Source organism: Canis lupus, chromosome 10 (genome assembly GCF_011100685.1).
Source record: "Canis lupus familiaris isolate Mischka breed German Shepherd chromosome 10, alternate assembly UU_Cfam_GSD_1.0, whole genome shotgun sequence".
Taxonomy (NCBI): domain Eukaryota; kingdom Metazoa; phylum Chordata; class Mammalia; order Carnivora; family Canidae; genus Canis; species Canis lupus.
Genome location: NC_049231.1, coordinates 24509175 through 24535872, shown reverse-complemented (window position 1 = coordinate 24535872; position 26698 = coordinate 24509175). Strand labels below are relative to the sequence as shown.

Below are 26698 nucleotides of genomic sequence, written 5' to 3'. Positions count from 1 at the left end.
GTCTCTGTCTTGTTACATTTTCTAGAGTAACCTTTTCTTCCTTCCCATTTATGGTTTTCTACCTGTCTCTGCGTTTACTTGACAGAGTCCATTTGTTACTGCCTACAGCCTGCAAGGTGACCATAATGCACTAAGTCTCCTTGCATATCTCTGAATAAAACACCAACCTTCAGGAGGGAATACAAACACAGGGATCTGTCTGGATTCAAAGAACTACCTGTTTGGACAGGTAGTTCTTGACTACTTGTCTTGATTCAATAGCTTCGTTTTAAACTAGTATTCCCAAGCCCTTTCCTGGCTTAGCAGCACTCATTTTTTGTTAGTATGGTTTGTTAAGTTGGAGTTCAGTAGCCCTCCTTGATTTATTTTTTCAGTTAAATTTTAGTGAATGCTTGTGTGTCTAAGTTACAGCTGTGGCAGCAGGTTCCATATTTATTATTCACAGCTACCTCCAGAACTCTTCTTCTAGGGCCACAGATGGCTAGAATTTCACTGGGCTCTGGCACAAGGCAGTGGTGCCCCGGTATATGGCAGGGATAATGCTGTCCCAGCCAAAGTTGCAACATCCTCTCTCCTGTTCTCTCTTCCCCTCCACCCTCTAAGGCACTCAGCCCTAAATCAAGTATGTTCCAGCTTCCTCTATTACATGATCCTCAACCTCCTCTCAGCTCCAGAGAAGACAGAACCACTTTCCAAAGAAGGTAAGACGCTGCAGCCTGACCATTCATCAGGTCAGTGGTGATCTTTTACAGTCTGGATGCCTTTGTTGATTAGCTGGGTAGTGAGTCAATATCACAATAATTATGTCCTCTTTGCTAGAAGCTGCCCAGAGGAACCATGAAGTCATGGAATGGTGGGACTGTAGGTTAACACCTAGGGAGATGAGATAATAGAGTCAGAAAACAATAAGAACCTGAGGTTGCTGGATCCTTAGACTCAAAAGGTTGAGAAAGACCCCAAAGCTTATCAAGCCTAGTTCCTCATCCTGGCCATCTCCTCTGTAACTTCCCTTACACCAGACTTTTCGCTCTCTGCTTGTTACCTCCAGAGACTTCTCAAAATACTTTGAATGGCCTGTTCCACTTCTTTGTTTCTTCATTCAAAAAGTATTTCTTGAGCATCTTCTGTGTGCCAGGTGCTGGTTAAAGAATTTCAAAGTTCTGACCTTATGGGATGACAGAGGTAGACAGTAAACACACAGATACAATGCTATGAAAAAAATAAAACTGGACAAAGGGATAGAGGGTGATGGAGGGAGAAGATGCAGGTTAGATAGGTGGTTAGGGAAGGCCTCTGTGAGTACGTAACATGTTAGCAGAGGTCTGAGTAAGTTAAAAGAGGTATCTTCAGAGTCTAGAGGGGGAACAGCAGATGTAGGGCTGAGAGCTGAAGTTTTTCCCTCTATCGAATATTCACTGAACTTCTGCTATGCCAGGAAGGCCTCAGGGCTGCTGTGGACACAGTGATAATTATGACGTGTTCTCTGCCCTAAAGAGTTCGTCTATCCTAGACCTCTTTTGGTATAACATAAAATAATTTAATCATTGTTCTGTTCATTCATTCATTCATTCATTCATTCAGCAAAGATGATACCTTCTTTGTAGTGCTGACCATGTTTCCTCTTTTTTACATTTATGAAGATGTGTCATGTCTCCCTACTTCCTAAACCTCTCTTCCTCTTTCTTTTTTTCCTGACGCTGTGTAGAGAGAGACAGAAGCCTAGGTGAATATTTTCATTCCTTCCAACATGGCTTGGCTCCTAGTTCCCACACTATAGCATCCACTCCTCTCTGCGTGGTGTCCTGCTCTCTGCCTGTTCAGGTGTGGTCTGGCCTGCAGAGAGGCGAGCACAACTACTTCTGCCATGGTTGCTGCCTAAGATATCGTTGGCAGCCACTGCATAGCACCTCTTGTGCTCACCTTGCTAGCCTCACTGCTGCTGACAGCGCCCTCTCTTTTGGAAACAGGACACATATTTGCCACATATCTGCCTTGTCAGATCTGAGTGCCAGGAAGAACAGCAGACCTTACTTACATTGCAGCCTGCTTCTTTCTTTTATATATCAGGAGAACGGGTGTGTGGATATATGAAACTCAAGAATATTAGTTTCATTTTGACGATAATGATCATAGTGTGCTTTGGTGGAGAAATCACCTAAACTTAGAATTAGGAGATCTGACCTGGCTCTGCTATTAGATTGCTGTGTGACATTCTCCATCCTCACCCTCCAGTTGGCCGTAAGTCCACTGTACTGGTAGGACAGATTTCACTTGACCTCTCACTTGGCTTCCTGCTTTTGGTCTTTCATCCTCCAACCGATCTCCATCCACTGGTGGAAAGATCTATCCAAAAACCAAGTCTTATCATCCTAACACCCTGGACTTCAGCTGTGGTCCCCAAACATCAGTCTGTGGGGCACTGTGATGAAGTGATGAAGTGATGATCATTGCTTCACAGTGATGAAGATTCCTCTGATCTGTGGTGAAATGTGGAAAATAAGGGTAATATAGTGAATTTTCTATAAAGTTGACTTTATTGAAAGTTTAAACTCTGAAGTCTTTTCCTTTCTTCTGAAACAGAGGTTTCATAGGAAATGTATTCTTAGGATAAAATCTAAATTCTTCACTCAGCATTCAAGCTACAAATAATATCACATAGTTCTGCAACTCCTGAGACTCCATATCTATTCATCACTGGTTCCGTCAGCCTGAACTCCTTGCTGCGTCCTAAATATGTCCTCTTATGCCTCTGGGCCTTTCAGCACCTTGCTTCCTGTGCCCAGGATTCTCTGTTCTCACTTTTTTTTGCCTGTTTTCTGCTTACCGTTCACAGTCCCCTCCTTTTGGAGCTTGTCCTCCAAACCCCAGGTGATACAAGTCACACCCTCCTCCATGCTTGAACAGGGTACTTGCTCACATGTCCTATAACCGTCTCATTATGTCTTTTCTCAGCCACCAGCTCCTGGAGATAGGGCCTATGTGTCACAGCCTGGCCTAGAGGAGCCACTCAGGGAACATTTGTCAGTGAATGAATGAAGGATTGTATCCATGTTCTTTCACATGTTACCTTTCATCCCTCCTGGCAGACTGAAGGCTGCATAAAGGAAGCAGAAACTCTGATTTCCCTTTATCTTGCATGTACCCTGCTACCCTTTGCAGTACTCTTCATATAGTAGATACTTATATGCTGATTATCTGCTTTCCTGTGTTGTCTGTGTGGCTTTCTCTTGCTTCTTTCTTCCCCAGAACTCTCTGTGGTATCCACGTTCCTACAACATGGGCTGCCCCACATAAGCAGCAGGAACCCTGAAAGCCTTGCCTTCTTATCAGATCGCCAGTATATGGAGAAAACTGCTCGCCAGAGACAGTACTGCATCTTGCTCCTCTTCTACTTGGCCTACATCCACGAGGATAGGTCAGTGTTCCATGCCAGTGGCTGGCAATGCATCCTAGGACTCTCATCTGTAGCCCAATTTAGTTCAATAAATATTCACAGAGACATCTGCTCCAAACCTGGTGCTGAGCACTGGGGACACGGATAAGTGAGAAATGGGTTGTATTCCTGAGCGGCTCACATGTTGGAGGAGGGTTAAGGCAGCTGGGTAATCAGGGTGTTGAAAGCAGAGGCCTAGAATGGTAATGAAGTTTTTTTAGTATGCTTAAAAGGTATTGTTTGTGCATAGAAAAAAAATTAGTGGTTTACTTTGGTTTTAAGAATTACTAAATAGGGCAGCTGGGTGGCTCAGTTGGTTAAGAGTCTGCCTTCAGCTCTGGTCATGATCCCAGAGTCCTGGGATCAAGCCCCGTGGGCTCCCTGCTCAGTGGGGAACCTGCTTCTCCTACTTGTGTCCCTCCCCTCCCTGGTGCTTGTGCACATGCTTTCTCTGTCTCTCAATTAAAATATTTAAAAAGAATTACTACACAGGGGTGGCTTAATCAGTTGTCTGCCTTCGACTCAGGTCCTGATTCTGGGGTCCTGGGATCAGGCCCCATGTTGAGCTCCCTGCTCAGCGGGGAGTCTGTTTCTCCCCCATACTCCTAGCTCATGCACTCTCTCTCTCTTTCTCCAATAAATAAATAAAATCTTAAAAAAAAAAAGAATTACTATACAGTTTAAGGGGCTCCTGGGTGGTACATTCTGACTCTTGGTTTTGGCTCAGGTCATGATCTCAGGGTCCTGAAATTGAGCCCCACCTCGGTCCCTGCTCTGGGCATTAAGCCTGCTTAAGATTTTCTTTCTCCCTCTCCCTTTGCTCCTCCCCCTCCTTAAAAAAAAATTACTGTACAATTTATCAAAATTTTAAAATCAAAGCTTAAAAAATTTTTTTGAGCTAGAATTCCTATAACATAAAATTAATATTAAAGTTAACAGTTCAGTGGCATTTAGTATATTCACAGCATTATGCAACCACCACCTCTCTCTAGTTCCAAAACATTTCCATCACTCCAGAGTAAAATCTCATACCTATTAAGCATTCACTCCTTGTTCCTCCTTCTGCTTAGCTTCTAGGAACAACAATCTATGATCTATCTCTATGGATTTACCTATTCTGAATATTTCTTATAGATGGATTATACATAGATGGATGACTTTTTGTGTCTGGCTTTTTCCACTTAGCATAATATATTTGAGACTCATTCAGTTAGCATAATATTTGTAGCACATATCAGTACTTCATTCTTTTGCATGTAGCTTATGTAGATTTGCAGCATCATATGTTACAAAGGCTATTCTTTCCTGCACTGAATTGTCTTGGCACCCTCATTGAAAATCACTTGACCCATGTGATTCTTTTTTTTAATTGAGATATAATTGACATATAACATTAATTTCAAGTGTACAACATAATGATTTCGATATTTGTATATATTGCAAAATGATCACAGTAAGTTCAGTTAGCATCCATCACCATGTGTAGTTGCAAATTTTTTTTCTGGTGTTGAGAAGTTTTAAGATTTGTTATCTTAGCAACTTATTTATTTATTTATTTATTTATTTATTTATTTATTTATTTATTTATAGATTTTATTTATTTGAGAAAGAGAGAGAAAGCACAAGCAGGGGGTAGGAAGGAGGGGAAAGGAAGGGCAGGGAGGAGCCAAGGGAGAGAGAGGTGAGGGAGGAGGAGGGGGAGAGGGAGAGGGAGAGGCAGACTCCCTGCTGAGCAGGGAGCTTTGTGCAGGCTTGATCCCAGATGACCCAAGCCAAAGGCAGATGGTTAACCGCCTGAGCCACCCAGGTGCCCAGCAACTTTCAAATATACAGTGCAGTATTATCAACTGTAGTCACCATGCTGTGCATTACATCCCCAAGGTCTCTTTATTTTATAACAGGAAGTTTGTACCCTTCACCCATTTTGCCTACTCTCAACTCTCATCACTAACAGCCACAACAGCCACCAATCTGTTCTTTGTATCTATGAGTTCAGTTTTTTTTTTAAGATACCAAATATAAGTAAGATCATACAGTTATTTTTTTCTCCCTTTCACTTATTTCACTTAGCCTAATGTCCCAAGGTCAATCCATGTTGTTTTAAATGGCAGGATTCCCTTTTTTTAATGGTTGAATAGTATTCCATTTTGAGTGTGTATGTAGGACATTTTCTTAATCTACTCATCCACCAGTGGACACTTAGGTTTTTTTCCATGGCCCGTAGTAAATGGTGCTGCAGTGAAAATGGGGGTGTAGATATCTTCCTGAGTTCAGATAAATACCCAAAAGTAAAATTGCTGGATCATATGATAGACTATTTTTAATTTTTTGAGGTGACTCCATTCTCTTTTCCATAGTGACTCCACCAATTTTACGTTCCCACCAGCAGTGCTCACGTATTCCCTTTTCTCCACATCCTTGCTAACACTTGTTTTTTGTTTCTTTGATAATTGCCATTTAACAGATATTAAGTGATACCTCATTGCGGTTTTGATTTACGTTTCCTTGCTGATTAGTGATGTTGAGCATCTTTTCATGTACCTGTTTGTCACCTGCATGTCTTCTTTGGAAAAATGTCTATTTAGATCCTCTGCCCATTTTTACATTGGACTTATTTTTAATTTTTTTTACTATTAAGTTGTATGAGTCCTTTATGTGTTTGAATATTATATTTTATCAGATATTATGATTTGCAGAGATTTTTCTCCCATTGAATAGATTGCCTTTTCATTTTGTTGTTCCTTTGCTTTGCAGAAGCTTTTTAGCTTGAAATTGTCCTATTTGGGGCACCTGGGTGGCTCAGCTTGGGTCATTATCCCAGGGTCTTGGGGTCGAGCCCTATGTCAGGCTCCCTGCTCAGTGGGGAGTCTGCTTCTCCCTCTCCCTCTGCCCCTTACCCCCACTCATGTTCTCTCTCACTCACTCTGCTCTCTCTCTCTCAAATAAATGAATAAATAAATCTTAAAAAAATGCAATAGTCCCATTTATTTTTGCTTTCAGTATAGGATCCAAAAAAAATCATCCCAAAGACTGATGTCAAGCAGCTTACTGTCTGTGTTTTCTTTTAGAAGTTTTATGGTTGCAGGTCTTACATTCATGTCTTTAATTCACATTGAGTCAATTTTTGTGTATGGTATAAGAGATTGGACCACTTTTTTTTTTTCCATGTGGCGTGCAATTTTCTTAATACCATTTATTGAAGAGACTGTGCTTTCCCCATTGTATATTCTTGGCTCCTTTGTTGTAAATTAATTGACTGTATATGCATGGGATTATTTCTGGGCTGTATGTTTATCCCATTGGTCTATGTGTCTGTTTTATGCCAATAACATACTCTTTTGATTACTGACCATGTGATTCTTAGAATGTTTTTCTTAAAAATCATGTAAATATTCTAGTAAAATAGTTGGGTATAAAGTTAAAATAAAGCACATTTCTTTTTTAAAAAATATTTTATTTATTTATTCATGAGAGACACAGAGAGAGAGAGGCAGAGACACAGGCAGAGGGAGAAGCAGACTCTATGCAGGGAGCCTGACATGGGACTCCATCCTGGGTCTCCACAATCAGGCCCTGGGCTGAAGGTGGCGCTAAACTGCTGAGCCACCTGGGCTGTCCATAATGTACGTTTCCATACACCTGCTAGAGTTAACTACTGTTATGTACCCTGTGTGAACTTGTCTGTGTATCAGCAAACAAACATATGCTTCTTTTTTTCCAATATACAGAATGGGATATTATATAAGGTCTTCAACTTGTCTTTTAATCTAGCAATTTATCTTGGAGATCTTTTCATATTAGTGTTTGTATTAATAGATCTACCTCATACTTTTAGTAGCTGTATAATATTTATATTATACCTATCATTTATTTTATTTTTATTTCTTAAATAAGCATTTTATTTTGGAGTAATTATAGATTTATAGGAAAGTTGCAAAGAATAGAGAATTCTTCACTAATTTTCTCCTAATGTTAACACGACTATGGTACTAAGACATCAACTTTGGTACACTGGCATTTTCCCCATTTTTTTTATTGTGGTAAAATACACAAACATAAAATTTATATCTTAACCATTATTAGTGTACTGTTCAGGAGTACTAAGTACATTAATATTGTTGTGCTACCATCACCACTATTCATCTCCAGAATTCTTTTCATCTTGCAAAACTAAAATTCTGTACCGGTTAGATAACTCTACATTTCTCCTTCCCAGCCAACAGCAACCACTATTCTACTTTCTGTTCCAATGATTTTCACTATTCTAAGCGCTTCATATAAGTAGAATCATGCCATATATATATCTTTTTGTGACTGGCTTATTTCATTTAACATAGTGTCCTCAAGATTCATCCATGCTATAACATGTTAGAATTTCCTTCCTTTTTATGCTAAATAATGCTCCACTGTATGTATATACCACATTTTGCTTATAGATTTGTCCGACAGACACGTGGACAGCTTCCACCTTTTGGCTATTGTAAATAATACTGCTGTGAACATGGGTATACAAATACCTCTTTGAGACCCTGTTTTCAATTCTGGGTATATATGCAGATTGTTGGATCATCTGGTAGTTCTATTTTTAATTTTTTGAGGAAACGGCATGCTCTTTTTCACAGCAGCTGTACTGTTTTACATTCCTGCTAATGCTGTACAAGGGTTCCAATTTCTTTTCTTTTTTAAAAAAAAGATTTTATTTATTTATTCATAGGCACAGAGAGAGGGGCAGAGACACAGACAGAGGGAGAAGCAGGCTCTATGCAGGGAGCCCGATGTGGGACTCGATCCCGGGTCTCCAGGATCACACCCCAGGCTGCAGGCAGTGCCAAACTGTTGCGCCACCAGGGCTGCCTGGGTTCCAATTTCTCTACATACTCACCAATGCTTGTTATCTTCTGCTTTTTAACAGTGGCCATCCTAATGGGTGTGAGGTTATTATCTCATATTTTGATTTGTATTTCTCTAGTGATTAGTGATGTTAAATACCTTTCCCTATACTTATTGGACATTTATATGTCTTCTTTGGAGAAATATCTGTTCAAGTCCTTTGCCCATTTTTGAATCACCAAGTTTTGTTGTTACTGAGTTTTAGGAGTCCTCTATTATTCTGAATATTAATCCCTTATTAGATACATGATTTGCAAATATTTTCTCCCATTCTCTGAGCTGCCTTTTCACTCTGTTGATGGCATTTTTTGATACCCAGAGGTTGAAAACTATCAATTTGTCTATTTTTTTGTGGTTGTTGTCTATGCCTTTCGTGTCATATCCAAGAAAATCATTGCCAAATCTGGTGTTGCAAAGCTCTTGCTTTATGTTTTCTTCTAAGAGTTGTATAGTTTTAGGCCTGGACCCATTTGGGGAATATTTTTCTTTAAATATTTTATTTATTTATTCATGAAAGACACACAGAGAGGCAGAGACAGGCAGAGGAAGAAGCAGGCTAACCATGGGGAGCCTGATGCAGGATTCGATCCCAGGACCCTGGTATCATGCCCTGAACTGAAGGCAGACACTCAACCACTGAGCAACCCAGGCATCCCGGGGAATATTTTTTATATCATGTTAGGTGAGGGTACAGTGTCTTTCTTTTGCATGTCCAGTTTTGCCAGGACCATTTGTTGAAAAGCTTGTCTTTTCCCCCATTGAGTGGTTTTGGCATTCTTGTTGAATTTCGCTAGTTTTTCCTCTACTGTTCCTTTTCTGTTCCAGGACATTATGGTTATTTCGTATTACCCATTTTAAAATGTTTAATTTTTTTAGAACTTAATTCAATAGGTAGTGAAGTGATGGTGGAAAATTCAAAAGGTATAATAGGGTATATGCCTCTTATATTTCACCAAAAAAAGTCAGTCTCCTTCTCACCCCCATTTCCCTTGCACATACAAGCATAGATGTATCCCTTTCCCAGAAAGTAGCCCATTGAACACATCAATGTTTAATGATAAAGAGTAATGGATTGGTGGCCAAAAAGGACTCCTAAACCCCAGAAGTAGCATTCTTCTCTTTAACAGTGCTAGGCCAGTCAGCAGACCCTTCACCTCCTAGTTACTAGTGTGGAGTCTCTGGCCCCTAACAAGGCCTTGTGCAAAGCATAGAACCATGTGCTGTGTGTGTATGACAATGTTTTGTAAGTATATGTAGCATGCTCTGTGCAAAGGTGTCATTGGGTTGTGGACATGCTGGGGCAGAGGACAGAAGGCAGCAGGAAGATGTGGCAAGGCAGGACAGCCATTTCTGTCTTTTTCACTCACTCTCCTTGGTTGACAGGTTTGTCTCAGAGGCAGAATTATTTGTGGCTGTGCAAAGCTTCCTCCTGTCTCTGCAGGACCAGGGTGAGCGCCCTCCACTGGTGGTCTTCAGAGCCTCCATCTATCTGGTTTCACTCTGTCAGGACAAAGACAGAGCACTAGATGAGGTATGCACCAAAATGGTTGGGACTCTTCCTCCTCCCCCTATATCCTTTATATCATGGGTCCTTGAGAGACCATGGTGGCACATATATAGAGAGAGATAGGAAGAGAGGGAGAAGGAGTCTTGGTGGAATGGGGAGGGAGTGGGGGCTGACCTGTTCAGAGCCTATGTAATTTATAATTTAGCTAATTCTCTCAATAGTCCTGAGAGGAAGATTATTATTTCCATTTTTTACAGGTAAGAAAATCAAGACTTGGGTTAAAGTAACTTTCTCTAGATCACACAATTAATTGATGGGGGAGCCAGGACTCCAATTCAGACTTGACCAACTCCCAAGGTTCTTTTCTTAGAAGCACCACCTCTGGTTTGAAAAGGAAGAGAAAAGTGTGAGGTATATATTTCTATAAACAGTTTATCAAAGTGGGTGATCAGGTGATCTTGGAGCACTTTGTTAGTGGTTGTTTTCTCTTTCCAGATTCTTTATAAATTCTTATGGATCAAGGACTATATCTGATTCATCACTAAGTCTTTTGCCTCTTTCATTGAATATTGCTTCTACTCCTCAGATATGGAACTTCAGCCTCAACCTAAAGATACTCTTTCTTCACTGACTGAATTTTTCCTCTTTTTAAAAGGTTTTCAAAAATTTTATTTAACCTCTACACCCATCCTGGGGCTCAAACATGACCCTGAGGTCAAGAGTCACACACTCCTCCATCTGAGCCAACCAGGCATCCCATAATTCTGCCTCTTTTTGATTACTGTTGAGGCAAAAATGATGTAACTAGACCTGGTTTAATTTGAATGGAAGCAGAAAGTTGTAGTTGAAGTGCATGAGTTTTCAATAAAGTAGACCTAGATATAAATATCCGATTATATCTTTTTTTGTGACATTTAAAGCCATTGGTGATCATTGCCTACTATTAATTCATTAGGGGTTGCAAAATAATACTATCTTAATTCTGTAATTTAGTCTTTGTTTATTAACTGGGATAGTTGCATAAAAAGAAGCTTCCTTTATCAACTATTCAGTTACTCAGAATGGTAGATTGTATAGGAAGCATAGGTTGAATATTTGAGTCTTTCCTTTTAATTACAGTGTTTTACAAAAAAGGAATTGGTTGTCTAGAATTCCCTAAGGGGAGCAAAGAGATTTATTTTTAGTGTCATTATGAACTCATGGATTTAAAAATATTTGGCATGTTTCAATCTACTGTAGTTATTATCCTTTTGTTATCCTATCTTCAGTCAGTGGGAGCCATTCAGGGTAGCTCCTGAGTCCTTGACATAACCCTCATAGTCTTTGGCAGAATTTGGGTTTTCTACTCTGATAAGATGCCCTAAGCTTATATATGCTTTCTGCTCTCCCATTTGCTTTTGAACCTACCCGTTAGGCTTTCACCCCTACCACATCTGTCACCAGTAACAGATACTTGACTAAAGCCAGTAACCAATATTTAGTCATTACCTTACTTGACTTGTCAACAATGTTTCTTTCTTTTCTTTTCTTTTCTTTTCTTTTCTTTTCTTTTCTTTTCTTTTCTTTTCTTTTCTTTTCTTTTCTTTCTTTTCTTTTCTTTTCTTTTCTTTTTTCTTTTCTTTTCTTTCTTTTCTTTTCTTTTTTCTTTTTTGAAACATTGCCTTTATTTGGCATCTAGAATGCTGTGTACTCCTGATTTTCCTCCGACCTCTCTGGCAGTTATATCTTAGTGTTTTTTGCTGATTTTCTCTTATCATCGGGACCTCTAAGTGTTGTAGTGCCCCAGGGCTCAGTCTTTGATGCTCTGCTTTTCTCTCTAAATTTATTTCTTTGCTAATCTCATATAGTCCCATGGTTTGATTCATGGCTGAATTAAAAAAGATGACTCTGACTGCTAGGACAATAGACCAAAAGGGTACAAGGTGGAAGTGTAGAAACCAGTTAGGAGGCTACAGCAATAATCTGGACAAGAGATAGTAGAGGAGGTGATGAAGAGCATTATCTTCTGGATAGATTTTAAAACTAGAGCCAAGAGAATCTCTTTTTTTTTTTAATTTTTATTTATTTATGATAGTCACAGAGAGAGAGAGAGAGAGAGAGAGAGGCAGAGACATAGGCAGAGGGAGAAGCAGGCTCCATGCACCGGGAGCCCGACATGGGATTCGATCCCGGGTCTCCAGGATCACGCCCCGGGCCAAAGGCAGGCGCTAAACCACTGCGCCACCCAGGGATCCCCAAGAGAATCTCTTGATGGATCAGTGTGAACTATAAGAATAAGAGAATAAAAGGACATATATTTTAAAGATTTTATTTATTCTTGAGAGACACCGGGAGGGAGAGAGAGAGAGGCAGAGACACAGGCAGAGGGAGAAGCAGGCTTCATGCAGGGAGCCTGACCTGGGATTCAATACCAGGTCTCCAGGATCAGGCCCTGGGCTGAAGGCGGCGCTAAACCGCTGAGCCACCCAAGCTCGCCTAAAAGGATATTTCCAAAGATTTTTTGGTTCTGATGGAGGCTGAAGAATTGTATTGAAATAGTAGAGAGAATGAGCTGGAAAGATAGCGGAGTGGTGGTAAAGTGGGATACTTGAGTTAGGATTATTGAGGAACATCAGTTCTTGGTAATGGTAGGACCTAGGGGCATGACTGCCTGAGGCAAATAGAAGTGATTAGAAAGGAGAAGAGAATTTAGAGGCCATGTTTCAAGAACTAGGGAGATGGGAGCAAAAATAGCCTCAGCTTGAGAGATTGTAGGCAAAACAGGTTTCTGGAAGAGGATCAAAGCAACAGGGTGAAGGTTCGGAACATTCAAAGAAGAGGCAGAGAACAAGGAATTTGCTGATAACTGTGAGTGACTTCTAGAGGGCACTGTGAAAGGGTTTTGGGAGCTAGGAATGAGTGGGAGATGGGAACAGAAGAGGGCATGTTTTGAGCCATATGGGATCATCTAGAAGTTCCGGACTTTCTGAGGTGATTAATGTAAATGGGAGAAAAGGATAGGATTGGAATAGTCCTGACCGTTTCAAGACTAATAATAATGGTAAGATTGGATTTGGGAGGCTTCTCTACATATCTACAAGTGGTGGTGTGGAAACTAAAGAAGCCCATGGAGCTCCAGGCTTTCCCTCTAGGGTTGAATCCATAAATGATATATAACATTATTTTGCATGCTTAAAAATTATATATAAATATATAAATGATAATACATCATCACAGCTTGATTTTTTAACCAATTTTACTTTTTTGTCTTTATGTATTATTCATTCAGGATTTTTTATTGTAGTAAAACACACAAACAAGATTTATCATCTTATCGATTTTTAGCGTATAGTTCAGTGGCATTAAGAACATTAATATTGGGTAACTACTACCACCATTCATGTCCAGAACTCTTTTCATCCTGCAAAACTGAAACTCTATACCCATTAAATAATAACTCCCCAATGTGGATTGACCACTTGACAGGTGCCATGTGGGCTCTTGTCAGGATTAGGGTGAATCAAACATGTTCCCTACCCTCAAGGAGCATCAATTTGGCAGGAGAGACCAAAAGATTCTCTATAGGAAGGCAGTAACAGCAATGAGTGCTTTCCTGGAGCTGGAGGACTGGTCAAGAGGTATGAAAACACACAGAGAAAGATATTGTATCTGATTACGGCATCAGGAGAGGCTTCATTGAGGAGAGAATTAAGATACAGAAGTAGGAAGTTTTCTATTCTATCCCTTCAAGGGAGAAAGTCTAGTCTAGTCTAATCTAGTATGCCTTAGATAAGTCATATAAGAGACAGAGTGGAGAGAAGCTGGAAAGGTAGATTTAAGTCTTTAACATGCTCAAAAATAAATTTAAGAAAACAATTCCAAGGTGCTTGGGTGGTTCAGATGGTTAGGCATCTGCCTTAGCTCTGATCCTAGGGTTCTAGGATCAAGCTCCACATCAGGCTCCCTGCTCTCTGGGGAGTCTGCTTCTCCCTTTCCTTCTGCCCACTCCAGTTCCCCCTCGTGCTCTCTCTCTCTGTTACTCTCTCGGTCTCCCCTCTCCTTTCAAATAAATAAAACCTTAAAAAAAGAAAACAATTCCATTTGTAATAGCATCAAGAAATAAAATACATTAGAATAAATTTAACAGAAGAAGTACATTTCTGATCATTGAACATTATAAAACATCATTAAAAGAAATTAAAGAAGACCTAAACAAATAGAAAGACATCCTATGTTCATGAGTCAGAAGACCATAACCAGTTAAAAGATAAAAAAAAAAAAATCCTAGGATATAATGTACAACATACTGACTATAGTTAACAATTCTATTTTACATATTTGGGAATCACTGGGAGAGTAGAGCTTAAATGTTTTAATCACAAGGAAAAATATTTTGTAACTGTGTGAGGTGATGGATGTTAGCCATACGTGTGATCATTTCACAATATATATATTTATCAAATCATTACATCATATATGTTAAACTTACAGAATGTTATATAGCAGCTATATCTCAATAAAACTGGGGAAAAAAGAAGACTTAATAGTGTTCAAATGGCAATAATCCTCAAATTGGTCTGTAGATTGAACATAATCCCAATCAAAATCCCAGTTGCCCCTCCCTCCCTCCCTCCCTCGCTTCCTCCCTCCCTCCCTCCCTCCTTCCCTCTCTCCTTCCCTCTCTCCTTCCCTCTCTCCCTTCTTGAAATGGACAAGCTGATCCTAAAATTCATATGGAAATGCAAGGAACCCAAAGTAACCAAACAGTCTTGAAAAAGAATAAAGTTGGAGGACTCACACTTTTTTATTTCAAACTTACTACAAAACTGGAGTAATCAAGGGAGATTCTGTAGATGTAAGAAGAGCTGCTTGGAGGTGGTAAATAATAGCTCTTCAAGTCTGCAATAAAAAATGGCCTCCAGTAAGAGTACATTGCAAAAAATGGAAAAGAAACAGAATGAAAGAGTAACAAAGTAGAAGAAGCAGAGCCTGAAGAGTTTGTGGTGGAAACAGTACTGGACAATAATGCAATGAATGAGAAGGTAGAGTATTTCCTCATGTGGAAGGGATTTACAGATGCTGACAGTACCTGGAAATTAGAAGAAAATTTAAATTGTCCAGAATTAATTGAAACATTTCTCAATTCTCAAAAAGCTGGTAAAGAAAAAGATGGTACAGAAAGAAAATCTGAGAGTGAATCTGATGATAGCAAATCAGAGAAGAAAAGATGCTGCTGATAAACTAAGAGGCTTTGCCGGAGGTCTTGATCTGAATGAATAATCTGCTAGACAGCAGGGGGAGAATTCATGGTTCTCATGAAATGGAAAGATTCAGATGAGGCAGACATGGTGCTGGCAAAAGAGGCAAATATGAAGTATTCTTAAATTGTAATTGCTTTTTTTGAAGAGAGACTAACTTGGCATTCTTGGCCGGAAAGTGAAGTTCCATAATTGTTATATTGCCTTTTATATATATATATATATATATATATATATATATATATATATATATATATATATATATATATATATATATATATATAATTTATATGTACATGTATATATATGTGTATATATATGTGGGTCTTGTTTTTTTATTAGTGTGAAGAAATAACATTCTAATGAAAAACCAGTTAGATAGGTTGGTTTTGAAGTAGTATTGGGGGAGTTGTTAGGGTTCTTTTGCATCTATAGCACTAGTTACACTGAACAAATAAGTTTCCTGTAGTTGCTTCCTTTATCAGAAAAGAATATTTGCGAGGCACCTGGGTGGCTCAGTGGTTGAGCGTCTGCCTTTGGCTCAGGGCATGAGTCCTGGGATCGAGTCTTACATCGGGCTCCCTGCAGGGAGCCTGCTTCTCCCTCTGCCTGTGTCTCTGCCTCTCTCTCTGTCTTTCATGAATAAATAGATAAAATTAAAAAAAAAAAAAGAATATTTGAGACTATGGTATATTATTTCCCTGCATTCAAGAACACCTTTTCTAAGTGTTGGGGGAAATCTTCATAGTTGTTACTGAATCAGAATTTGTGTTTACTTCCCATATGCCTAAGGACAGTTCTGGGCTTTTTGTTTACTTGGGTTTTTTTGTGTGTGTATACATTAAATTACATGCTTAAATAGTTTCCTTCTCTCTCTCTCTCTCTCTCTCTCTCTCTCCCTCCCCTTCCTTTCTTCCTTCCAGTCTCTTTCTCTGGCTTTCTTTCATTCTTTCACATTTACCAAAACAAAAAGAACATTTCATAAACATGGATAAGCCCATGTTTCTGGAATGCCATCATTTTCAGCAAACTAAGAAATAAATCACTTAAAGTTAAATTGAAATTTTTCCTGAAACCTTAACCTTTCAAATTTTGTAGTTAATTGGGCAATTTAAATATAATGTAAACAATTTAAATTGGACAATTTAAAAGCAGCCGTATCAGAATCCATATCTGTATCTATAGTTATGTGAATGCAACTTTATTTGTAAAACCCCTGGGAGGAAAATTTTATCACAACCTCCCCACTCAGATAAGAAAACTAGACAAGTCCTGGTGTGTTTTAATTAGGTGAGCAAAACTTAGTTAAATGGACATTTAACGGTTCCTTTTAGTAAAGCATTCCTTTTCAAGAAGTTGAAATCCCTGTGCTGTTTTGTCTAAAAGGTCATGATTCATGGAATATCTAAGACTTCTTTTTTTTTTTTTTTAAAGATTTTATTTATTTATTCATGAGAGACACAGAGAGAGACAGGCGAGACACAGGCAGAGGGAGAAGTAGGCTCCATGCAGGAAGCCCAATGTAGGACCCTCCAGGATCACGCCCTGAGTCAAAGGCAGGTGCTCAACCGCTGAGCCACCCAGACATCCCAATATCTAAGATTTCATTCATGGAAACATAATCATAATTAGATTGTTAGAGATATTGGCAGTTTAGGATCTGCTGGAATAAATGAGTGAACAAACTGCTGTAATCTAAATTCCTGACCTGTATGTTTTTTCTTTACCCCAGCTCATTCATTGCCTGTAGGCTCAATTTTCTCAGTATTTCGGTTACTGGTTCAGCAGAAGCTAGGAAAAACAATAACTTTGTAGTAATCAGAATGTTTTCCAACTATATATATATATATTTAACATTTTTAACATTTATTGAGAATTCTTGCCCAAATCTGTCCATATCCTAATGGTTACAAACTTTCTAACTCTACTACTCCTTCCAGTACATTAGAGGGGGAAAAATTTTTCATAATCTCCGAATCCACAACAATAAAACAATGTTGGAAACTGCCATAAGAACACAAGTGAAAAAAAAGTCTTTTCTAAGAACCACAGGACTATAAATTTAAGAAGGACACAAAAAATTCTAAGTGAATCAAACTTATCAAATTATATATATTAAATGTATGGCTTTTTTAAAAAAAATGTTACTCATACTTCATTTGAGTGGTTTTAAAAAAGAATCCCCAACTATATATTGTTTATTGTGAATCCTGGTAAATAGTGATCAGTAGTTTTCCCTTAAAAAATACTAGAATAATCAAGACTGGGTTTCTGACATAAGGATAGTCATCTAGATCAATGGAATAGAATTGGCATTCCAAAAATAAACCCACATATTTTTTTTATAAGGATGCCAAGACAATTCAGTGGGAGAACAGTCTTTGTAACAAATAGTGCTAGGACAACTGGATGTCCACATGCAAAAGAATGAAGTTGGACCTTTATCTCCTAGTATACCTAAAAATTATTATTATTTTAAAATATTTTTATTTATTCATGAGAGACAGAGAGAGGCAGAGACAGGCAGAGAGAGAAGCAGGCTCCCTATGGAGAGCCCGATGCAGGACTCAATCTCAGGACCCCAGGATCATGGCCCAAGCCAGTCAGACTGTCAATCACTGGGCCACCCAGGCGTCCCAGCGTACACAAAAATTAATTCAAAATGGATCAGACCTGGGCAGCCTGGGTGGCTCAGTGGTTTAGCGCCGCCTTCAGCCCAGGGCCTGATCCTGGAGACCCAGAATCGAGTCCCACGTCGGGCTCCCTGCATGGAGCCTACTTCTCCCTCTGCCTGTGTCTCTGCCTCTCTTTCTGTCTGTGTCTCTCATGAATAAATAAATAAAAACAAAAATCTAAAAAAAAAAATGGATCAGACCTAAATGAAACAGCCCGAACTATAAAACTCTTAGAATAGCATATTAAGGACTAAGCTTTGCTATATGTGCAATGGGAAGAGATGGGTTTTTGAGGGTTAATAAATGATTCAACACATATGCCCTTACCGCCTCTGTGCCAGGTCCTATGCCCGGTGCACAGATTAATCTGCATCAGTCTGTTCCCTCAAGCAGCTCAAGTCTAGTATGGGAGGTAGACACCTACACTGATAATTACAGCACACCGTGGTAAGTATCATTATAGAGCTGGGTTTCTCAGCCTTGGTGCTATTAACATTTTGCACAACATAATTCTTTTCTGTGGGAGGCTGTCCTGTGCATTGTGGGATATTCAGCGGCATCCCTGCTCTCTCCCACTAGATGCCAGTAGCACTCCCTAAATCAAGAAAATAAAAAATGTCTGTAGACATTTCTAAAAATCTCCTGTGGAACAAAATCACTCTAATTTGAGAACCACTGTTACAAGGTAAGCACAATGAGTTTTCTTCTCACCAGAGGGCACTGGATGAGCCACTGAAGATGTCCTAGAGTACTGAGATGCCAAATACATTTTTCCCACTTACATCTTGGCTATGTTTGTTGGGCTCTTTGGGTCCTCTGCAAGATTTATTTAATTTCTTTCTTTTTGATTTCTTTCTTTCTGCTATGCTGGAGTATGCGGATTGCGGTCGAGAGGAGCGAGAGATAGAGCTCGATTCGAGATATGAGTGAAGTAACGACAGGACGTAAGGAATAATGCTGGGACTAATGAGGGACATTTCACCTTCTGTGCCTGCATTACTTCCTCAGTTCTTTTCCTTCACTTCTATAGTCTTTTCTTTTTTTTTTTCTTTTCTTTTCTTTTTTTCTTTTCTTTTCTTTTCTTTTTTTTCTTTTCTTTTCTTCTTTCTTTTCTTTCTGCTCTCTCTCTCTCTCTCTAGGCTGTGGTCAGTGCCATCAGAAAATTTTTAGAGGACATCCCAGACCTACACCTGGTTTACACTCACCATCCCCTCCTGCTCAAGTTCTTCCTGTCGTATCCTGCGCTGATGAGTAGGTTTGGGCACCGTGTCCTGGAACTTTGGTTCTCCTGGGAAGAGAGCAGCTATGAGGAGCTGGATGATGTCCCCTCTGCTGGGCAGTCACCACTTCCTGCCAGCTTAGCAGCCCTATTCCACATGCTCAGAAGCAGCCCCAGCATCCTGCTCATTTTGCTAGTAGGTGACCTCTTCCTCCTTTCTGCATTCACAGGTGGTGGGGCCCTCTCTGGGAGTTGGTTTACTGAGGTCAGAGGCAACTACAGTTGCTTCTGCCTGCTTCCAGATTTATTGCTGTTTCCATGTGAATGGGAGGTCCTTTTGGCTGGCAGGTGCCTGGTTTCTATAAATCCATACTCAGAATTTTCTAAGTCTGATGGAGGGCTGCTTACTGAGAGATCTGTCCCTCTGTATTTCTCAGGAGATAGAACTATGAAATGCTGACCTCAGTCACCATTCCCTCTCACCTCCCTGTCTTTTTTCAAGCAGATTCTACTAACAAGGATTAAATATCAGAGGAGATCCTTGGGGCATGGAGATGGCTGATTGTAGAGGATCCAGGCCTCTTTTTTTGCTATAACTCACAGGATAATGTTATGTATGCAGTGCACTCCCTTGGGCAAATCCAGAATTGTCAGAAATTCTAGCACTTTTTTTTATGAATTAAGACATTCCTATAATTTCTATCAGGTATATCAGATAAATCAGCTGCCTGTTGTCTGGAGTTTCTAATATGCTAGCTTTAGTGGTATCTTTTCTTCATCCACTCAAGAAACTGAATTAATGAAAGTGACATTATTTTATTACAGAAGTAACTGCTGTAATTTATTTATTTTAAAAAGAAAATCATTTGCACCATTTGACACTTTGTATTTAGTGAGTGACTACTAGTGGCAGGTGTCAGACTGACCACAGAACAGCAGCATAGGAGACACTTGGTTTAAAACCACTGCTTTCGGGCAGCCCCTGTGGCGCAGCGGTTTAGCGCTGCCTGCAGCCTGGGGTGTGATCCTGGAGACCTGTTATCGAGTCCCACGTGGGGCTCCCTGCGTGGAGCCTGCTTCTCCCTCTGCCTGTGTCTCTGCCTCTCTGTCTCTATGAATAAATAAAATCTTAAAAAAAAACAAAACAAAAAACCACTGCTTTCAATGCCAGCTCACCAACTTTGCCCTTTCCTGGACGATGTTCTTAATCATCAACAAACATGGTTTCTTAGAGTGTTTTCTTTCTTTCTTTCTTTCTTTCTTTCTTTCTTTCTTTCTTTCTTTCTTTCTTTCTTTCTTTCTTTCTTTCTTTCTTTCCTTTTCTTTTCTTTTCTTTCTTTCTTTCTTTCTTTTCTTTCTTTCGTGATAGACATAGAGAGAGAGGCAGAGACACAGGAGGAGGGAGAAGCAGGCTCCATGTCGAGAGCCCGACGTGGGACTCAATCCTGGAACTCCAGGATGGCGCCCTGGGCCAAAGGCAGGTGCCAAACCGCTGAGCCACCCAGGGATCCCCCCCCACTTTTTAAAAAGATTTATTTATTTATTTATTTATTTATTTATTTATTTATTTATGATAAACAGAGAGTCTTAGAGTGTTTTCTATTGGACTATTAGAGTGACTGTGGTAGAAATAACACCTTCATGTTGTATACCTCACTTCCTTAGGTACGTACTAATGTCCATATTCACAAATGCATGCATACACATCCCCCTCAAACTTAAATCTTCACCTTCCACCCTGGATACCTGTCATCTTGTGAGGTCATGTGTGTTGGCTTGATAGGGGCTGCATTCAGGCTTTGACTCAAATTCTTTCTCGGAGGAGCAAGGAAGGAGAAACAATGGGTTAAAAATAAATAATCAGTTTATAGAGGAGGAAGGCAAGATGGGTGCCAGGGAAAGTAGCAATGGACAAAGTGAGATACTGGATTTTCTTTGCCAGATGAAGCATTCATGGTTGGTTTCTCATACACAGTAGGTACTTATAAATATTTGCTGACCCTTTGAATTAGGGTTCTAGACAAAGTCTCAAAAAAAAGCAGATCTTCTGAAATATTTTTTTTCTTTTTAAACAAATGAAGAAATAGGTTTAGGAAAATTTTCCATAGGTCACAAAAGTTGAGATTAAAACCCAGATTTTGACTCCCTGTCTAATGTTCTTCCCAGTAAATTGAGCTAATTCTGAGAACAAGAGAGAAATAAACCCTGATCCAGTGTCCTATATAACAGGAGAGCTGTCTATTTGAGCAGGGAGGGTATAGGGAGGAACTGGAACTACAACCTACCTTATGGGCCAGGGAGGGAATCAGACACAACAAACCAAACATACCTGTCATAACAGTGTGGCAATAAAAGTAAGGCAGAGTGCTTGGGTGGCAGGGAGGTTAGAAGGGTGTAATTTCTGTCATATATTGCAAAAGATTTGATAAGTGAAAGTGTTGGGGGAGAATCCTGCTAGGCCAGCACGGCAAGCATCCAAGTGCTTACTGCGATTCAGGGACAGTGAATGAGTGGTCTGGTGTGATTTTGGAGCATGGAGGGTATGTCACCATGAGTTGAGATTGGAGAAAGATAGGAATGAGCAGGTTTTTAGAAGCCCTGAGTTTAGTTGTTCACTTTTTCTCTTATCATGTATTTATTTGGTTTTTATTATTAGGCCCTAGATATTGAGATACAAAGATAATTCAGATATGGTTGGTCCTTGCCGTTGAGGAAATCACAGATGCTTGTTTCATCTGTAACCTTGTAGAGACTTCTAAAGCATCACTGGAAGGAGAAAATCAAAGAATGGTGAGACTAGAAAAAAAAATCTCAGATCATGACCGTGGACTGTGGGAGTGGTAGGCAAGTCTAAGTCCCTATAGACTTACTCCTGGTTATTCTGGTTATCTTCTACTCGGACCCAGACTCTCACTGGTCCTTGCCCTCCTAACCCTTTCCATGTTTTTGTCCTTCTCTTTACAGTCAAATTCCTAGAAGTAGTTTTCTAGCTCTCAAAATTGTCATTTTTTTTATTCCCTCACTTATTGGCATTTGCCTCCATTGACACTTGAACCATTCTTACCAAGATCAACAGCAATGTTCTTGTGACTACTTACAGTGGACTTTTTCTCATCTTAACATGACCTGTTATTTTTTTTACAATTGTCCACTTTTTATTGGCACATTCTTGGTTTTGGCAATACAAACTCCCTTAATTTTTCTTTTACCTTTCTTGGTGCTTCTCTCAGTCTCTTACGGTTTTCTTTCTGGCTAGTGCTTGAAAGTTGATTGTTCCTCAAAGTTTTTTTCCTAGGCTCTCTTTTTATTCAGTTTCTTCTTTCTAGGCTGTGTCAATAATTCTCATGGATTTGGTTGCCTCCTGCTATATGCTGATGACTTAAATCTCTTTCTCCGTGACTTTTCTCCTTAGCTCCAGCTCCATAAAGCTAACTATTAGACATTTCTGTCTAAAACGGAGCTCATTATCTTCCTCCCCTAAGTTTTCTTTTTCAATCTGGGTTTTTCTAGGGTTAAGATCCCTCTCTGGTTGAAGACTTATCTTAGGTTACTAGCTTTAAGGAACATAAGTACTTAAAAAGGCCAAATAGAAAATGAATCTCGAGAGACCAAATCCTCAGATAGACCCTGTGTCAGGGAAGCTGAGCAGGTGCCCCACCCTTTGTTGTGGTGACTCAGTTTTTGTCCTTGAATGTGAACCACACACCACCCCTCCTTCGTGGGCAGAGAAGGAGCCTTGTACTTTGCTGGCCTAGAGTTCAACAGGAAGGATCTATCCTTAGGGCTGGATCCGATGTAGAGACCCAGGAAGATGAAGACTTTTCTGAGCTTTGGTTTCCTTGTGTATAAAGTAGAGATAACATGTGGATAAATATATGGGAATAATATGTGGAAAGATTACGTAGGGACACTCTTTCTATTCTATACACCATAGGATATCATTCGCTGATCATTGACTAACTCTGAATCAGAGAATGTTGATCTCAGAGCAGCTTATTGAATTGTTCAAGGTCATGTAACTTACAAGGGTCATGACTGTGATTGGAGCCTAAAGTTAATGAGATTTTCACTAAATTGGATCCTGGAAACATCAGTGGTGAAAAAGAATAGCAAGGAACAACTTTGCTGTCTGTTTATATATATAATTCTTACCATTTCTCTCCAGCTTCTAGCCACAGGAGGGGAAGAGTCTAAAAATATATGTTGGTACCAATTTCTGTTTTTGACATGGGTAATTAACAGCTGAAAACAAAGGTGTTAATTGCCACTCTTATCAATGGGTGGTCTTTCATGTAGGTTGTTTAAATATGAAAAACGGTAATGTCACAGAAGCTGTTTGTTCCCTCCTTGGCCACATCACCCTAGTTGATCCAACCCCAGAAAATTCTGGACAGCTCTGAACAGGAGCTGGGCCATGTTCCACCCAGAGCTTTCCCCACTGACCCACACAGTGGGGTGCAACTCATCCCCCCCCCCCCCCCCCGCCCCTGCATTTACCATAGCCACCAAAGGCTGAGTAGCTGTCTTTCTTTTGGACTATTAAAATTTAACTCAGGATTCTGCGGGACCAGGTCTCTGGTTAGAAAGCCAAGTGCTGGTGATGAAGCAGGATCAGGAAATTGGTTTGACCTTGGGCAAATCATGCTTCCTCTGGGCTTCAGCCTCATACCCTGTAAAGTAAAAGGGTTGATGTAAATGAACCAGTAGTCTCTCTAGCCCTCCTGTTCTGTGATCCTTTCCTTCCAGAGATGCTTTCTGAGTCCCTGCAAGGTGACAAAGATGAAGCCAATCTTATCAGTATTTTTCATTAACTCATAGTGTAGTAGAATTTACAGTGCCACTGCTGTCTTAATAGGCAGACCATTTAATTTGCCTTTTTACTCATTTGAAAAATTAGGGTGACATCTACCTGGAAGAGTTATTAGGAAGATACAGATAATGTATCAGCAAACATACAGCTACAATTTGAATACATTACAGTGCCTGATTGAGCAGTTGCTGTTGATTTATAGTTGTTACTCTGGCAGCTATGGACATTTGTGAAGAGCCAAGCCCTGATGCCCATGTGTCACTCAGTGATCAGCACATCTGGAGTTGTCTAGCTGGGTGCCCTGTAGCCATGTCTCTATGTGTCAGCTGTCCTCCCTGGAAAGGGAGTCTGTGTGTGACCTTGGATTCATAGCACTCAGCATGTTAACCTGTCCAAAGGAATTGGCTTGTTTGAGCTGGTAGGTGCCGGAGCTATCAGTAGGATAGTCTCTGGTGTGACTTCTGACTGGCTTTGCCTTTAACATATACTCATTAAAATAACTCTGAGAGCAAATAAAAAATGATGTCCTTTCCTACTTTCTGAACCCAAGGCCTTTACAGCTTGGGGCAGAAATAGCCAGATGCCATGGAAGAGAAGGGGCCTGACCTGGTCTTCGCTTCCCTTCCTGTGCCCTGAATCTGTCCTAACCTATCCTTTTCCTGCCTTGTGACATCACCACCTCCCTCTCTTTTCCTCCCTTAAGGCACATTCAGGTCCTCTGTCCTGAAAAAACCTCTTCTTGACCCTAAAACTTATATTTGTCAGAGAAAGGCATCCTGGAAAGTAGAAAGATATTTGGACTTGGAGGTAGGAGATTCAAATCTTAGCTGTGCCACTTACTGGGTTATGTGACCTTTGGCACACCACATAATCTCTCTGAGGCTGTTTCTTCCTATTTAGGATGGACCTGTTCAGCAGATTAATACATAACAGGTGTCAAGTAAGGGAGCACTCCCTTCCCCATGTTTTATGACACCATCATCCTGGGTCCTTCCCCAGTCTCTGTCTTCTTCACTGTCCCAACTATGATATTCTCTGAGGTCTGGCTTCCTTTTCTCCTGCTCAGGATCTCATCTATTCCAGCTCAGTGGACACAGCCCACAAGGTACTAATTGTCCTAAGAATGTTTTTGAGGAGGAATGAGGATGTTGAAGTGGGTGGTCTCATCCGAGGCCACTTCCTGCTGATCCTACAGCATCTTTTGGTGGAACATGGGGCCTCTCCCTCAGAAGGTCAGTCTGCAGCTATGGGGGGCATGTTTTGACCTGAAACTCAGGAGTGGGCATCTCTGCCCTGATGAAGTCTGCTCTAGGAGAAAGAATCAGAGTTTTCTTTGCAAAATAAAAGGCCAGTGTGGCATCAAGCTAAACTTTACCTCCTTCCTCTCATCAAAGAGTGAGCACTCAGCATATTTGGTGTGTGTGTGTATGTGTGTGTGTGTTACATATGTTTATGTTTAATGTCTCTGTTTAGCATAGGTGGGTGTGTTCAGTGTATGCATGCATGTCCCCACCCTGCATGGCATGTGCTTACAGCTGTTTGTCACAAGAATGGTAACCTTCAGTTGAGAAGAAGAAAGAGGGAAATAAGGGGGAGGCCAGGAAGGCAGCAGCAGCGCACAGGAGTGGATCTGAAATGTGTTAGAAGCTGCCAGTGAGATACAGAAGGATAGTTTCTAAATCTGGAATGGGACTCCTTAGAGTCAAAGAAGTTTGATGTTTGGTACAGTAAAAAGACACTGAAAAGGTTGGCATTGGGTTCTCTTTTCCTATTTTTAAAAAGTTGAATTTTAAAATTTCCAAGCAATTAAGAGGAAGTGGGAGGAGAACTGTGGTTCACTTGATCTAGTCCTGACTGAGGATGGAAGTTTGGAGGTAGATTTAAGGGTGTCTGGAGGAGGTGAGTCCTTCCATTTCAGGAAAGGATAATTCCTGTCTAACCGATAATAATGTATAAAAGCCATGAGATTTCGTGGAAACAAAATTGAAAAAATGTGGACGTTGAACTCAGATTTAGGTTCAAGTCCTGGCCCTGCTACTAACTGGCTGTGGGAGCTTGGAGAAGTAACTCAGCCTTTCAGCCTGTTTTCTTAACTACAAAATAGAAATAATCCCTATTTCACAAGGGGGATTGAGATATCAAATTTCTGGTACCCAACCCAGAGTTGCCACTCAATATGTCAGTTGCCCCTGTGCCCTAAGAAGAAGGCAGGAAGTAGGAGTGAATCCCGACAAATATTTACAAAGGGGTAGGGTATCTGTCCAACCTTGGGGTGATCTGAGTATCAGGTGTCCTGATCAGCCCTCCTTGTTCCTCACAGCCTCAGGGAACCTGCCATTGCTACTGAGCCTCCTTTCTTTAGTGCAGCTGAAGAACATGTCAGAGCAAGAACTGGACAGCATGGCCATGAAGCTTCTTCACCAAGGTGCTTGGGCTTGGGACAGGGCTTAAGGGCCCAGGGCTGGGCATGCTCCTTTATTCCATCATTCAGCCCTTTGGAAGAAGCTAGTGGGTCACTGTTCCTGTGGGTTTCTTGCTATGGGACATTTTAGATCTTTCTCTAGTTGTACTATGGGACTATTTGGGAAATGAAACAAAAACAAAAACAGAACATTGTGTGACAGATACACCTCTAGAGTCAGAAATGCGTGGGTTTATTCTCAGTCACTAGCTATGCAATCTTGGGCAATCACCTAGCTTTAGGTTCCTTACAAGTTAAATAGTAGTAATTAGCTGATTTAGGGTTGAAATAAGGGGTAACTAGATGTGGAATGCTCACAATGCTTGGCATGCAAGAGACCTCCAGTGGAACTCTTTGTGTAGACTCACTTTTCCTGGCACAAGGTCAGTTCTCCACCTCACTCCACAACTGACTCAGAATCTAATGATCTACTTTACAGTTCTCTAGACCTCTTCCACCCATACCA

At 40.3% G+C, this 26698-nt stretch overlaps 1 protein-coding gene and 1 pseudogene across 14 annotated transcripts in view; both read left to right on the top strand.

Moving 5' to 3' along the window:
- Positions 1–26698, top strand: part of MEI1 (meiotic double-stranded break formation protein 1) — a 73132-nt gene that overhangs the window by 28186 nt on the left and 18248 nt on the right. For 12 of the 14 annotated variants that reach the window (XR_005365546.1, XM_038550394.1, XM_038550400.1 and 9 more), the window contains 6 exons: positions 604–701; positions 3247–3415; positions 9707–9854; positions 18882–19157; positions 24838–25003; positions 26092–26196. Coding sequence is in view for 13 of the 14 variants with exons in the window: in XM_038550394.1 (XP_038406322.1) it covers positions 604–701; positions 3247–3415; positions 9707–9854; positions 18882–19157; positions 24838–25003; positions 26092–26196 (962 nt within the window). In the remaining variant the exon portion in view is untranslated. The remainder of the gene's footprint in view (positions 1–603; positions 702–3246; positions 3416–9706; positions 9855–18881; positions 19158–24837; positions 25004–26091; positions 26197–26698) is intronic. The other 2 variants (XM_038550399.1, XM_038550398.1) reach the window with 2 other exon arrangements.
- LOC102152978 lies at positions 14721–15259 on the top strand (annotated as a pseudogene).